This window comes from Excalfactoria chinensis, chromosome 2 (assembly GCF_039878825.1).
Source record: "Excalfactoria chinensis isolate bCotChi1 chromosome 2, bCotChi1.hap2, whole genome shotgun sequence".
Classification (NCBI taxonomy): domain Eukaryota; kingdom Metazoa; phylum Chordata; class Aves; order Galliformes; family Phasianidae; genus Excalfactoria; species Excalfactoria chinensis.
In genome coordinates, this window is record NC_092826.1 from 107,462,800 (window position 1) to 107,477,186 (window position 14,387).

Below are 14,387 nucleotides of genomic sequence, written 5' to 3' on the forward strand. Positions count from 1 at the left end.
TCTGTATTACATTCAGACTTTGTTGTTTAGTTATAACTCAACATGCTTCCCTTTTTCATATCCAGGGACACACTGAACAAACCGTTCATTTCAGAACGTAGAGAGTGACACATGAACCACTACACCTTTTTCACTCAATAGTTAATACCAAAATGTTAAGTAACTTACACAAAATACATGGCAAGGCAATTTATCAAAGCAGGGATACTAATGCTATTTCTTACTAAGAGGAATACATTGATTCCGTATATTACAAAACCGCATAGATTGTGGCAGACACACAAAAAAAAACACTTTATCTGTGGTACACCTGAAATTGTCACAAACACCTTCAAGGTAAGAGTATTGCCATGACAGTGAAATTTAACTTGAAGCGTATCGCTACTGTCTGAAACAAGATCTTTAGCTAATGTGAACTGGAATGACTTGGGTCAAGAGACCTGGCTCAACACAGCAAGCAACTTCCAGTTACTTCAAGCAGTGAAAAAAACTTCCCAGGATTTTTATACCTGGGACAATCTGGATAACTTGGTTATCGACAAAATGTGCTGACTTTTCAGTCTGCTAGCTGACTTCAATCAAAACTATAAAAGATACTAATACATAATTCATGGAAACTGCTACACTGAGCAGATAGAGTCAGAGAGAAGATAAAAGAGTGTTTAGATCTTAGCTGTTCTCTAAATAAATATTCTCAAAAGCCACACAGAAGAAATGCAAGCTGATTTGGGTATAAGCAAACAGTATATGCTTACCTGTTGGAGTACTGCTACGAAACGAAGAGGAAGGAGTGATTGGAGGGGTGACGGGAGGAGTAAGGCTTCCACTGCTGTGGCGAGGTGGAGTGGATACATTCCCACGGGACACTGTGCTTGACAAAGTCAAAGAGAGTTTCGGCTGAATCTTCTTCTTCAAAGACTCCTGCTCACGTCGAGCAGCATCAGTCATAAACCTAGAAAAAGGGCAATCATGAGGATGAGAGACTTCAAGAGCTGCCAGAGTGAAAGCTTTAGGTAATACACTCACTGACCAACTGGAGCTTCAAAATCAGCCATGATTGCTCTAGTGGTATTCTAATCCTTATTTGCTCTCACTTCCACTGAACAAGAAGCTGTCTTGAAAGATTCATAAAAAGACAGCCCAAGGAAAATCATCTTTTTTCTGCATGGTCCTCTGTTGTTATGCCAAGGCATAAACTATGTCTGTCAGTAAATAATATAATAACATGTGACACAGAATGTTTAAGTTACATAGAATCATTAAGGTTGGAAAAGACCTCTGAGATCATGTAGTCCAACCATCAACCCATACCCACCATGCTCACTAATACATGTCCTTCAGTGCCACATCCACACGCTCAAAGGTTTCTCTGATTTCAGAGAAAGCCAGATTTCATCCAAGATCCCAGGTTTAAATGATGAACTTACAACCTTGGCAAATTGTGGTGGGTGTATTCAGATAAGTGAGAACTTCTGTGCAGACTATATGCTGCAGTTGCCCTGGAGCCAGCTGTCACCTAGAAGCTCCTATTTGTGATTCAGTAAGGAAACAGAATGAATTATTTGTATTGGACTAAATAAGGGCAACTTGGCTTTCTTTCAATAGTCACACCAAATGGCTTGTCATGTGACATGACGTCCCACTAGTTTAGAAGACATGAAAGCAGCCCCAAAACCAGCACAGAGCTGGGAGATAGATGTACAGTTAGCAACAGACTTGAGAAAAGGGACCACAGTAGTCAGTGTATGAAGAAGCAGGCTGCAGGACAAAGTGATTGCTGTTGGACAAAGTGATTCTGCAGACTGCAGTATTGTAATGATTGCACATAAAAGACCAAAAACCAGTAATGCACAGGTGAGAAGCAGAGCTGCCAGGGACATCACTCTGACCATCAGGTCACCTTGGGTCTCACAGCAATACATGATATATACCACACAATCTACGACATAGTGCTACAAGAAAGTCCGATTTCTTCTGCGGACTCAAACAACAGTTTCAATTAATGTCAATCACTGTATTTATGGGAACCTGACATTTTGTGACTGCTCACAGCACCTGCTGGTTATGAGTGCATGCATATTAGATAGTATTTACAGAGAGATCTCTAAAAAACCCAGCTCTTGTGGAATGGTGAAATATAGGGAACTAGAGGGGAATTAATAAAAGAAGTAAAAAGGGGCTTTTAGACATGTATGTCAAATATGAAAGAAAATATTGGCCCGTACCTCCCTCTTGTTTGAAAGAGCAATCGAGGTATTGTAACACAGCAGCTCAAAAATTCAAGTATCCTTAGAATAATAAAGATATATCCCATCCAACCATACCATGAGGGCATTAATAAGTGGATCTCTGCCATAATATGTACCATCAACACACAATCTGCAGACATTAATAAATAGGTATATGACATGACAGCTTATCTTCTTTGTAACAGAGTCAATGCATCATGTCCAACATAGACATGGCATTTTTATTAAGTTAATATTTAAAAAGAAGATATCCATAGTAACAGTTCAGTTTTAAATTTCTTTTCTCTCAACAGGGTAGAGATATTATTAGCAAAACAGTCCCCAAACAGGATTCTAAATTTCATTAAAGGGAAGAAAAGAAAAGCAATAATAAAATGGCCTTTCAGTACACATTTACTTTCTGCTCACCAGGAAACATCTAATTCACTGTGTTTGGAACCTGTAGTATGATGTGTTCTTGCTTCTGGATGGGAAGCCTTATTCCTTATTCCTATTCCTATGAAAATGTTATGGCAACATTATAAATCCTTGAGAACTTGGATGATAACCTCAAGCGTGAGACGTTAAAATGCACCAGCATGAATGCTGTTATTTAATGAACTCAGCCATGAATAACAATGTTAAAATAATATTGGGGTATAATTAGTCTGGTTGAGGTCCATAAAAATCAGGAAAATGTGAAACTTCTCCCTGTCCTGTTAACTCACTCCCATTTGGGCTAAGCACGTCGGGTATGTTCCAAAATGTCATTTGTTGTCTACACGGAAACTTGAGAGAGATGGAAGGCAGAGTGTGTTGAAAAGTTCAGTTCCTGATACGTGAAGTATGAAATTAACCTTTTCAGATCCAAATAATCTCTTATATGTTTGCCGAAGCACTGGCAGTACTAAGCTTTCGAAAAGAAATCTTGTTTAAATAGATCAAATAAAACATTTGTTCAGTATTCTAATTGAAACGTTATATCTCTGCTTAACGATGGTTATGCCCTTCAAAGCCTACAAGATAAGCATTTTAATGATGGCTACAGAACAACATTTCTGACTAAAGCTTTAATTTTCACGTTGAACGTACATTATGGCTGCAACATCAACTGCACACAAAATGAAACAATTATGGTCGAATATTGATCTTACATGACTGCACACAATTTTCTCTGCCTCATTTAAATGCACAAGATGTATGGGAATCAGACAATGAACTGTAACTAAAATAGGCTGTCTTAATACTATTTAGGTTATATCTCACCTTGATTAATAGTCTCTCCCATTATCTTCTGATCCGTCCTGTCTCCTTGCGGAGTCAGTCTCCTGTTGTTTTCAAGTCTCAGTCTCAACCCCAGAATCTTGCTATTCAGTTTCACCACTACACAGCTTTTACAGTCATGGTTCCCTATTGCACAGGATTCTGTTTGCACCTCATAGCCCTGACTTTCCAAGCCCAGTATACCATGTTGGCACACTGGAACAAGCAGAATAACTGTTCAGTTCCCAGTCATTCCCCAATCATATTTTGACAAGCATGGGGTTTGTGTGTCTCCTTACAGGTCGTTCACCATATCAGGGAGGAGCCCATTCAATAGAAAAAAAATCTCTTTCACTCATACTTTTTCTCCCCTCTCCTTCTCACCCTCCTAATAATTCAAATCCCTGCTCCTAAACACATAGGTGCTATGATTGCTGAACCAATTGCTTGCAGCAAACTTCAATAAACATGAGTAAAATAAAGTATTTCCCCTTGCTCTCATTCCCTGGAATAGTTTGAGTATTTTTATTGAAACTTTCCCAACAAATTCAGCCTGAAGGAGAAACCCAGCATGGAAAACTTCAGCCCAAACAGCCGAACGTTGGCAACATAATAAGCAACCGAACAGTCTTATAATGGAAAGTGTTGCCCAACCTTCCATATAGGTGGCAATATAATACATCAGCATTAGCTGTTGTTAAGAACACAAAAGTCACAAAAAAAGAAAAGCAGAGGCAACATTTGAATTTGAAAGTCTCCTAAAATCAAAGCTTTGCAACGTCTATAAATTTTCCTCCTCCCAAGCCCTGCATCTCAAAAAACAACTTTGAAATCAAGAGTGAACAGAAGAACACACTGGCAGAAACTTCCATGAGCTAAATATACTAGCATGTACTGTTTCAAGATCATGCCCCGCCATGACTCACATCATGGCGTCAGAGTTAGTTTATCATAAACCTCTTATGATGCTCAATTCTGAGGCAGTTTAAGCATTCTGTACTCATATACGCAGACCGAGGGCAACGGCATCATAAAAACAGTTTGTCCTACAGAATGTACTTTCACACTAAAGGTGTGGTGATTAAAGTAAAAGACACCCTTTCCTCCTCTTCCTCACAATAACAAACACGACAGTGATACCATGCAGTAATACATACATTCCACCCTGAGCTTCACCAGTGACACGCTGTATACTAGCCCGTAACATGAAAAAGCAGCAGAACAGAACTAGTTCTGACCCTTCTTCTCATTATCACACAATTAATTAAGGAACAATGCTGATATTGACATTAAGCTCATTGTGTTTGCTGACTTTCATCAACCTGCATGGGCACTTTTCACACAACAGGAGAACATGAGGCTAAGCTTCCATCACTCAGGCTGCTCCAACCTGACAGCTGATCAACCTTAAGACTGAATGGAAAGAAAAGAAAAAAATCCAATGTGTTTTACAGCAGATCCGTGCCACCCTTTGCGTATGATATTCATCTCAAGAGAGGTCAAATTGACTCAATCGATGGCAAGAAACTAGACTAACTACATACTGAAAGCCACACATTAATTCTATTGCTATGCTTTATGTCTCTGAGAGCAAAGTGCTGGTTGTGTATCTGCTTTTGCCCTTAGTCTTATTTCCACTTCTGTCTCAAGATTTTTGTGCAATTCTTGGTCTCTGCTTTTCCAAGAGCGTGGTAAATTTTGCTCCCAGTCATCCTCATCATACTAGCAGCATTTGGGGGGGGGAAGGTAGGTTGAAGTACCTCTAGTTGTACAGTATTTTAAAACTTGAGGAGACCTCTACTATGAAGAGGTGTTAGAAGGATCCATCTCTCGAGGCATGACACACAGTGATAAAGCAGTGAGGTTTGGTTTTGCTACTACTGGGAAGAAGAGATAATTGCTGAGTTGAACTATTATTGGGTTAAGCAGAACTCTGATGAAATCTAAGCCACAAGTGCTCAGCAGTAAGCTGTCTTGTCTCTTGGGAAGGATGAAAGGCTTTCCTCTATTGAACTTCATGAAACTGAGACAAAGCAAAGACAATCCATGTCCCCAGTAATGCATTGCACACTATGTGATAACGAGGAAACAAAGACACGAACAAGTCTCATACCATCTAATGCTTCAAAATTATTTGATGAACCGCCCCTCCGAGCACTTTCACATGCCATCCTTTGTAGTCCGGGGGAAACAGAAGTATTCTGCAAAAAACACTAAAAAATCTCTGTTGCTTCACAGAAGCTGTCAATCGCCTTTTTGTTTAGAAATCTTCCAACACAGTTTTATAGCAAAACCCTAAAAAGAAACACCAGTTGACAAAGCCCAATTAAGACGCCTGCTTAATCACACATTCCTCCACCAGTTATCTACATCTTCCGCAAAGTTACAATTTATGTGAAGTTACTTTTTGATTCTTTTTCCAATTTCACAAAAAGCATCCAAAAAATGGAGAAGAAAAACCACAAAATAATCCCTTTCAATGATCCCCCCAGATCTGTATTTCACTTACCCTAAGCAGACCAAACACATAATTAAAGGGTATTTCTAAATTTCAGGACAAGAACTCAGTGCAAGATACATTATAAAAATACCCGACATCTGTGCTGGACTTCAGCATGGCACATTCATGTGATCAGGTCTTAGAAATGAATTCAGCCTTCGTTCTCAGTACTTCATTCACACCGATCTATTGAAGCTTTCTATGTTGTAAGGAAGGAATATTTCTGACAATTCAGATTCCTTTTCATTATTGGTATTTATATAATAATTTACTGACGGTACAATTATTTCAATTTCTATTATTCAACATGCTGACTTGAGATGTTAAAATTATTATTGCCACAAAATATACTGTAACACACACTGGTTTTCTCAACACATGCACATTCAGCAGATGTAAGAGAGATTATTATTAACGCTTAACCCTTAGAAAAAGGTTAAAAGCAGACTTTGACTTTGCATTGCATTTCTGCTGCAGCACTGATAAAAGCACAACATGCAGCCTTATTCATATTGCAGTCAGGAGAATCAAGGGTGCAACCTTAGGAAATCTGCTCAACGTGGGCAAAACTTCAGTGCATTTACTTTCATTGTCTGCTTGTCACATAAGGCACAATAAAACATCCACCAACTACATGTTCTGTGGATCTAGCACGGAAAATTGATTCATTAGATTGGGAAACTTCCTATTTAAATACATGTAAGTGGAGCTAATGGGCAGTAATGTGCCAAATAATCCATTATCACTCCAGATGAATAAAAATAATGCAGCGATTATCTCATCATCCTAAGCCATGTACTTGCCCACAGTAAAACTCATGTTTATATGCTGTTGATCAATACAGAGTTAAAAGTATTGAAAAGGAATTTAATGTTTCTTGATTTTGCAAGTAAACAAAACCTTCGTGCCAGTTACAATTCACATTTTGGTTAATGTAAATCTGGACATAAGCCCTACCTTCCCATTATTCCATAAAAGTATTTTCTGTTTTGCCAAGATTTTTTTTTTTTTTTTGCTCTGCTTTTCACCCCTCTCTTCTGTTAGTTGGACACTTAAGACTAATTCCGCCTGATCATCTTTTCACAGGGCACCAAAGTAATCTTTCATTTAACAAAATCAAAACCCCAAACCGGTGTTGTACATTTCCCCACCATAAAAAGGATTATTTACTAAGAAACAAATGTTCCAAACCTTCCAAAGAGGGATTTTATTTTTAAAGCAAAGCGGGTTTTTGTCTGTTTCTTTCCTTTAGTTTGTGTAGGTCATGTAACAAAAGCAGAATTCAGGACTGTACTTGATTTAAATATATATACATCTATTACACAACATCAGAAAAAACGCACACTGCATGGAAAACATTAGAACAGCAATGCAACCAGGAAAGATGCAATCTTACTTCAGATATTTCATGCATAGTGAAAATCTGTTACTTATGCCCCAGATCAATGATGGGGACTTGAGGAAGAGTCCACAAATGCTTCACTCTGTTGTTAAACAGATAATATAAGTGATATGCTTAAAAGGAGCAAAATTAGAAATCATCTTGAGAGCAATAGTGATTTCTAAAAAATTAGAAACATATTTATTTCTCTCTTCTTTTCCTCCCACTCTTTTCCCAGTTTTTCTGCCCTGTTCTGAATTGAAACACTGAGTTACAGAAAGGAGCTCTAACTTGTCTGCAACTTCCAAGCTCTGCAATTTCCATGGAGAGAGGCTGGAAGACAAATGCTGTTCGCTATGGCACAGTCACCTCTGTTACAAATAAATAGGAGCTGACAGAGTTCCGACAACCCTCTCAACCGTATCCCATCAGTGCATTAAGTACGCTGTGCTTTACCTCTACGTCAGGTTGTTCGCTGTCAAACTAACGCCGAAGTTTTGCCATTGGCAGAAAAGATGCATTCGGATGGTGTAAAACATTTGCAAGCTTTCTCACATTAGGGATAGATGTGCACAATGCTGCAGCAACCCTTTGCCGTTAGTGCAACACTGCAGTCGTCAGTTCAGAAATCGTCCTCCCTATATTTACCAACTGGCTTACTAGGGCACTTATCAACCTTGGCTTTACTTATGGTCATTAAACAAGTCACTGCCTGCTTCCAGCAACACACAACGTATATATTGCTGCTTAATTAATTGCACCTCACGCAGAAAAAGAACAAATTATTTTTCTCAGCAAGGGTAACTATAATGACTAAAGATGATCTCATACGAAAGAGTGCTGATAATATCTTTGCAGGAATACTCTTACCATATCAGTCATTCAATTTAAATATTGCTATTTCTCTTTTTTTTTTTTTTTATTAGACTGATCTGTGCTTTAGAATAATCAGAGTGCAAAATTCTTGATGGCAGAGTGAAAATAAAACATTTATTTAAGCGGGAGGAAAATGCAGGGGAGTTGAATAGCTTTTTTTCGTTTTTTTGTGGGTTTTTTTTTTTTTCATCTGTAGAAATCTGAAGCTTCAATGGATTCCCAGTCTCTGCAAAGAAGATGAAATAACGCTGCTCATGGAATAAGAAATAGGGGGTCTGTATCTCTTAAGTTTGACTTGAATCCCAAAGTAGTTCTGGCGTAGGACTTAAGTAGTGCACCAGCCGTGCTCTGGCTCACTGCACAGGCTCAAGTACTGTCAAATTGCATGGTTCCAGTAGGACATTTTACTTTCAGATGTGCTTAACCTAAAATATTGTATTTTTTCCATTACTGGTCCGCCCTCTTTCCTTCTTGAAGAATTTATTATAACTATATATGTAAATCAACTTCTCGCAGTCAATCCTACAGAAAAAATAGATGCGTGTATTTGTGACATCTAGTTTTATTGTTGGACTTGGTTTGGCTTTATTGATGCCTCAGGGACTTTAAACTTTAAGGAGCAGGGAGCCGAAATGTCAAATATTTCACTCCTGTAATGTTCCATTTAAGTCATGGTATTCCTGTGTCATTTCACACCAAGTTCCTCTGTGAATTCAAGTCGACACCCAAAGACAGATTCATCAAGGAAGAATTTAAAAATAGATCCTATCACAAAACATTCCTTATTAGCTACGAGGATGTCAAATATCCCGTACATAAATCAGTCAGACTCCAATGCTTTACACAGCATTAAATGGACACGCTAACCAATACACTGTTCAGTCTTCCACAAATGTGTCACACATTGCCAACACTGGCTCTGCCAGTATGAAATCCAGGATACCCATTCAGAGAAATACGACAAAGATAAAACTCTGGCAATAATAACCTGGATAATTAAATGAACTCTCAAAACCTATATAAGTTGGTTGCCTTTTCAATACGGAGAACCCAAAGTCTCTTATGGTGCAGTCATGGTTTATTCTTAAACAAACACTGCACCTAGTTGAGAAAACACTGATACAAAATACAACCCTTGCATTGAGAAGGAACCTTCTGTTCAAAAGATGCTGGTCCAGGCTTAAAATCTAAGCACAGACTTAGATGGAAAACATTTATTAAAAAATGAGTTATAAATCTGTATTCAGAGGCTTGGGTGGGGTGAAGCTTATAATGGAAAGTTGCAGCAATCTTAACATTAGGAATGCGAAATGTCTGGTCTTAATAAACCAAATTTTCAGATTCTTGAGTTGTTTGGAAGGACGATAGCAACTTGCTAACAATCCACCCTTGCTGAAATGGCAAACTGAACATTCCCAGCGCTCCGAACTCCACAGCAATTAGTCACACGTTTGTAAAAGAGCTGGTGGGAAAGATTCCTCCTAAAAGGCGAGAAACTTCAGGTGAAGGCAGGCGAGGGAAAGCAGAGAAAGAAAAGAACAGTAATTCATGTTTTTGCTCTTTCATGCAGAAGGAAATGCTTGTTTCTGTAATTACATGCTACTTCTAAAATGTACCTTTCTATACGTGAGGCTGATTTGCCTGGGAGGAATCAGCGACTAAGTTAACATTTCATTACGGAATCACCGCATTAGGAAAAAAATACAAGTACCTAAGAATCAAGGATAACTTCTGAGGTCCCGTTATTCAGCTGTGAGGTACAAAAAGAAGGAGAGCTGCATTCTGAAACTCGTTTATCCCAGGAGCCTCAGGGCGTGCTATCACACCAGAACCAGGCCTGTCTAGGAGAGCAGCGAACCCCCAGTCTCGCTGGGTCTAACAGATACCATTTCCCTCGCTGGCAGCCACCCTTCCACCTCAGCTTGGAGCGAAGCCCTGTGAGGGTGCGGAAGACGGGCCTGACATCTGAGCGGCAGACAGCAGGGAAGTTCCTCCCGTGCCGTTTGATCTGCTTCGCTTTGCCGGCGTTATTGCATAGAAGCCGGGTTTTCATTAGGCCGGGGAAAAACAGCGCTGCGCCGCAGCCCGCTACCATGGATTACAAACGTGCCCTAACACAATGATTGAAGAGAAAATAGATGGTGTAATACAGAAAGGCCTGACGCTTGTAAGTGGAAAAAAAGCATAAATGACTATTTTAATTAATTTCCTAATGTAAAACACAGCTGTAGTCATGTTGGCAAATATCACCTGCCTGTTTTAAGTTTGTTAAATGAAATCATGCTCTTTAATTGGGTCTTAACGCACAAAAGAATGTTTTATTTACTTTTTATTACAATATCAGCATTTCAACTTTGTTTGCTTGTGCAAAAGCTTTATAAATTACTTGAATCACTTAAATCCGAATACTATAATCTGCAGTTACAATGTACCAGTTTGAGTTTCAACAATTAAATGCCTTTTTTGTGGACTCCCGCTGCTATGTGAACTAGCTGTAGGCTATTAAAATAATGAGTCCGGACTGAGTCATCTGATCTCAGCCTTGGTGCAAAGCCTGAGGAAAAGGCCCGAGCCCACAATTCTCGGTCTGTTTACCAGACCGAGCGCGGCTCGCCCGCTCCGCTCCCTTCCCCCTCGCGGCCCATGGGCGGGCGCACAGAGCCCTCTGCCGGCCGCGGCCGCCCAAGGCACCGCCCCGCGCTGCCCACCTGCTGTCGGTGGGGCCCGGCCCCGTCGAGAAGGGCCGAGAAGGGCCGGTGTGAGTGCCTGCGGACGCACACAGCATGTACACGGTGCTAGGTAGCCTATAGCAGCCTCAGCTCCAACTTCCAGCTGTTATCAGGGACTGCGCAACACCTACATGTATACACATGTATACCACTGTATGCCTATCTACTATGTATGAACTGAACATACGTTCACTACACGTAGATGCATATTATTCTTTTATTTTAATATCCAGGGGAAAATCTCTGCTTTCAAGTGCCAAAGTAATTAAAAATGGAAGTTTATGAAAAGCTGTGGCCAGGATAATACAGCTTGTGGAGAGCTCCTACTCAGGCTGCACGTCTCTAATGAGATTCAGCACACGCAAGGGCATTCCCAACACCATTCTCAGTCTCCTGGTGTTTCTCTAAGTCAAGTCCTGATTCAAGAACCCATTTGGAGAGCAGAACCCTCGCAGCTACATAAATGCTACATAGCTACATGATCTAACCCCTCTATTTGCTGATATCTGAAGTAGTCTCCCTTGATTCCAGTGACAGAACAAGCCTTAGAATAATTTTTAATTGATAAATATAGGCATTATAATTAAAAGATTAAAAAACTAGCCTTAGGAGCAGGCAGATGGGAAGTGCCTGGGATGCCTGGGATGCTCTGCCATAGGCAGCAGCAGGGCCTGGATCTGTGCCTTGCCACCAGCACAGTGGTTCTCCAGAGTAGCAGTTGGGCAGAACAGAGCCAGCCCTCAATACTTTCCTCAGATCGTAAAGCATCAAATCCTACCCTCCTCCTTCTAACGAGCAACTGTTGAATGCAATGTTGTAGACCATCAAGTTACCACTAAACATAGGCTGTGGCAGCTGCTGCGCTAGTTGACAAGGACAGAGGTTTCAAGTCCTTCTGGTCAGCCAGGTCAGTTACTAAACACAGCTAGTGTTTACACAGAGCTCATTCGTGTGCTTAGGATCTACTTGGGATGAGCAGATGTGAATGTGAAGCATTTTATTATGGTATTTACAGGTAGTCTAAGTAAAATAGGGCTTTGAATATGTATTGGGAGATACTGTGGTGAATCACTCGGATAGGCTTAACCCCTGACACAAACCCCATTCTATGAAAGGAAGATTTCTGAAATTGCCTTTGTGCTATTTTCCTGTGCAAGCTGTAAGCTTGTACTCACATATAATCAACTGTAATATTAAAACTCCTTGAAAGGAGTTAATTATAATTGAAAGAATAGCTAAATTTGTGTATACAGGGTCCATACCTTGAAAGAAATAAGTCTTTTTTTTAAAGGCAAAACATGAATTTAAGAAGAACATGAATTTTAATGACAACTGTGAAAATGAGAGTAACAAAATACATTAATTTAATTATTAACAGCATCTTAAATTGATTTTGCTGTTGTCCAAAAGCCCTGGGCGTCCCACTGAACCAAAAGCATTCAGTGAATCTTTCGGTATCTCTGGAGTAACTGCTGCAAAGTTAAGTCAAAAGACTTAAATATACGCACCATTTTTACTTGCATTTGCTGGAAATTGTTGTCTAGCACTGCAGGTTGCCAAAATGAAAAGTAAAAAGAGAAACGTGCATCTATAGTAAAACTCCTAACCTCCCTAAGTCATAAACTCACAGTGATGCAGGCCGATCTATCCTCAGTGGCAACATAGCAGCAATGCAATGTGCTGGAGCTGCTCAGCACCATTTTTATCCTCATCTCCCACTGATGTCAGAGTAATTGAAAACACTTGCCTGAGGTGCTCAGCAACTTGCACAATCAAACACAAACACAAGCAAGCTTCAGCACTGCTAGAGTCCTGCATGCAGAGGAACAAAACCATTGGGGTCACCGCTGCGCTTGACTGGGAGCCAAGATAAGTAGAATAAAATGGGAGCACTACCATAAAAGGGCTCAATTCTGTGGGTGTTAACATTCTTGTCAGCAGCAATTCAAAACAGTAATGACAACCTTGCGGGACAAGGCACTGCAAAGGTGAACTAAAAATGAGCGTAAGTGGGTTGTGGAAAGGCAGGAGAGAAAAGTCAGGAGCAGTGCAGCTGGGTGAATGGCTGGGAATAGTCCCATAGTAACAGAAAAGGGGAGAGGTTAAAGCTCAGCTACTGCACTGCAAGGCAAGCTCAGCATTAATAAATAAATAGGTAAAATGACAATTTCTTTCCAAAACTAAATTCCATGTAACTGTCTCCCTCAAAACAAGATGAGTAAGATGCCTCCCAGTTCTCCAGTTATAAATGACACTTGGTCCATTCACATGCACCCGTGAATTTATTGAGAAAACACTGCTCGACCATCAGCATTACCCTCACCAAGTCTGCTCTGACAGCACACAACTGGAGAAGCACTGCAGCACACCCCATGTCTCAGTGTAGCAGACTGCCTAGAAAACAGCAGCTGAATAAGAGCTGGCACAGTTTATGGGGTTAAAGTCCCACCAACATTTACAGACTGCTTCCCTGTCCTCCCCGAAGTATTACTGCTTAGCTCTAATGGACCAAAGCACAATTTCAACAATGCTAGTGCTTTCCTCATGCAGAATATAGGAGAGGACAGGTGATGAGGATTAAGAGAAAATAAAATTTGAATGTCTTCAGCATAGCTGAGGAAAACCACACCACGGTGCCATGATGTCATGGCAGAAACATGAACACGAAAAGCATAAAATTCAAAGTGAACTCTGAGGGAACAGAAAAAGAACCAAAAACCCTGAATATCAGCCCTCCTGTCCACCAACACACGCAACTGATATAGGAATGGAGCAGGGAGGCTACTCAGTGTAATATTGGCAGTGAGAGCTAATGGAAGAAACAGAGCTAGCAGTTCAATCACCCATGACATCAGGCTATCAAAAACAATCTGGTCATTATCACATTAAAAATCCATAAAGTAAATAAAATAAAAATAGAGATGAGAACATAGAGCTTAAGACTCACTGTAGTGATGGACTAACGACTGTCATTAGTTTGGAACACTCTGAAAAACAATCTACTCAAGCTAAACATTATTATCCATATTAACCGATTTACTATCAAGAATGCTGCCTCTCTGCCAAGATCTGGTGCTAAACCAGATAGACATGTTCCCTTGATTTCCTTTCCAAGATCTGATGCAGTGGTTGACTTGTCTTCTTAAGCCTTTGGCTATCACAGCAAGTTAGAAAGTGGAAAATAACTTTTGATAGTTTTCATCCAATAAAGAAAGAGTTTTCACCAGAACACGCAAGCACCACAGCGACCACAGAACAAAATCTGTAAGTACTTTTTGGAGGGCGCATTTTGAATGTACTTTAAATCTTAACTTTTCCAAGAAGAACTCAGGAAACTGTTCATTGTGCGTTATAAGCATACATAAAGGTCCTTACTTTTAAATAAGCAAAGATATAACATCTAGTGGATG

General features: G+C 40.0%; 1 protein-coding gene across 1 annotated transcript in view; it reads right to left on the reverse strand.

Annotated features, from left to right (window-relative positions):
• Window positions 1-14,387, reverse strand: part of JAZF1 (JAZF zinc finger 1) — a 166,775-nt gene that overhangs the window by 27,936 nt on the left and 124,452 nt on the right. The window contains exon 3 of the mRNA XM_072330115.1: window positions 756-952. Coding sequence (XP_072186216.1) covers window positions 756-952 — 197 coding nt within the window. The remainder of the gene's footprint in view (window positions 1-755; window positions 953-14,387) is intronic.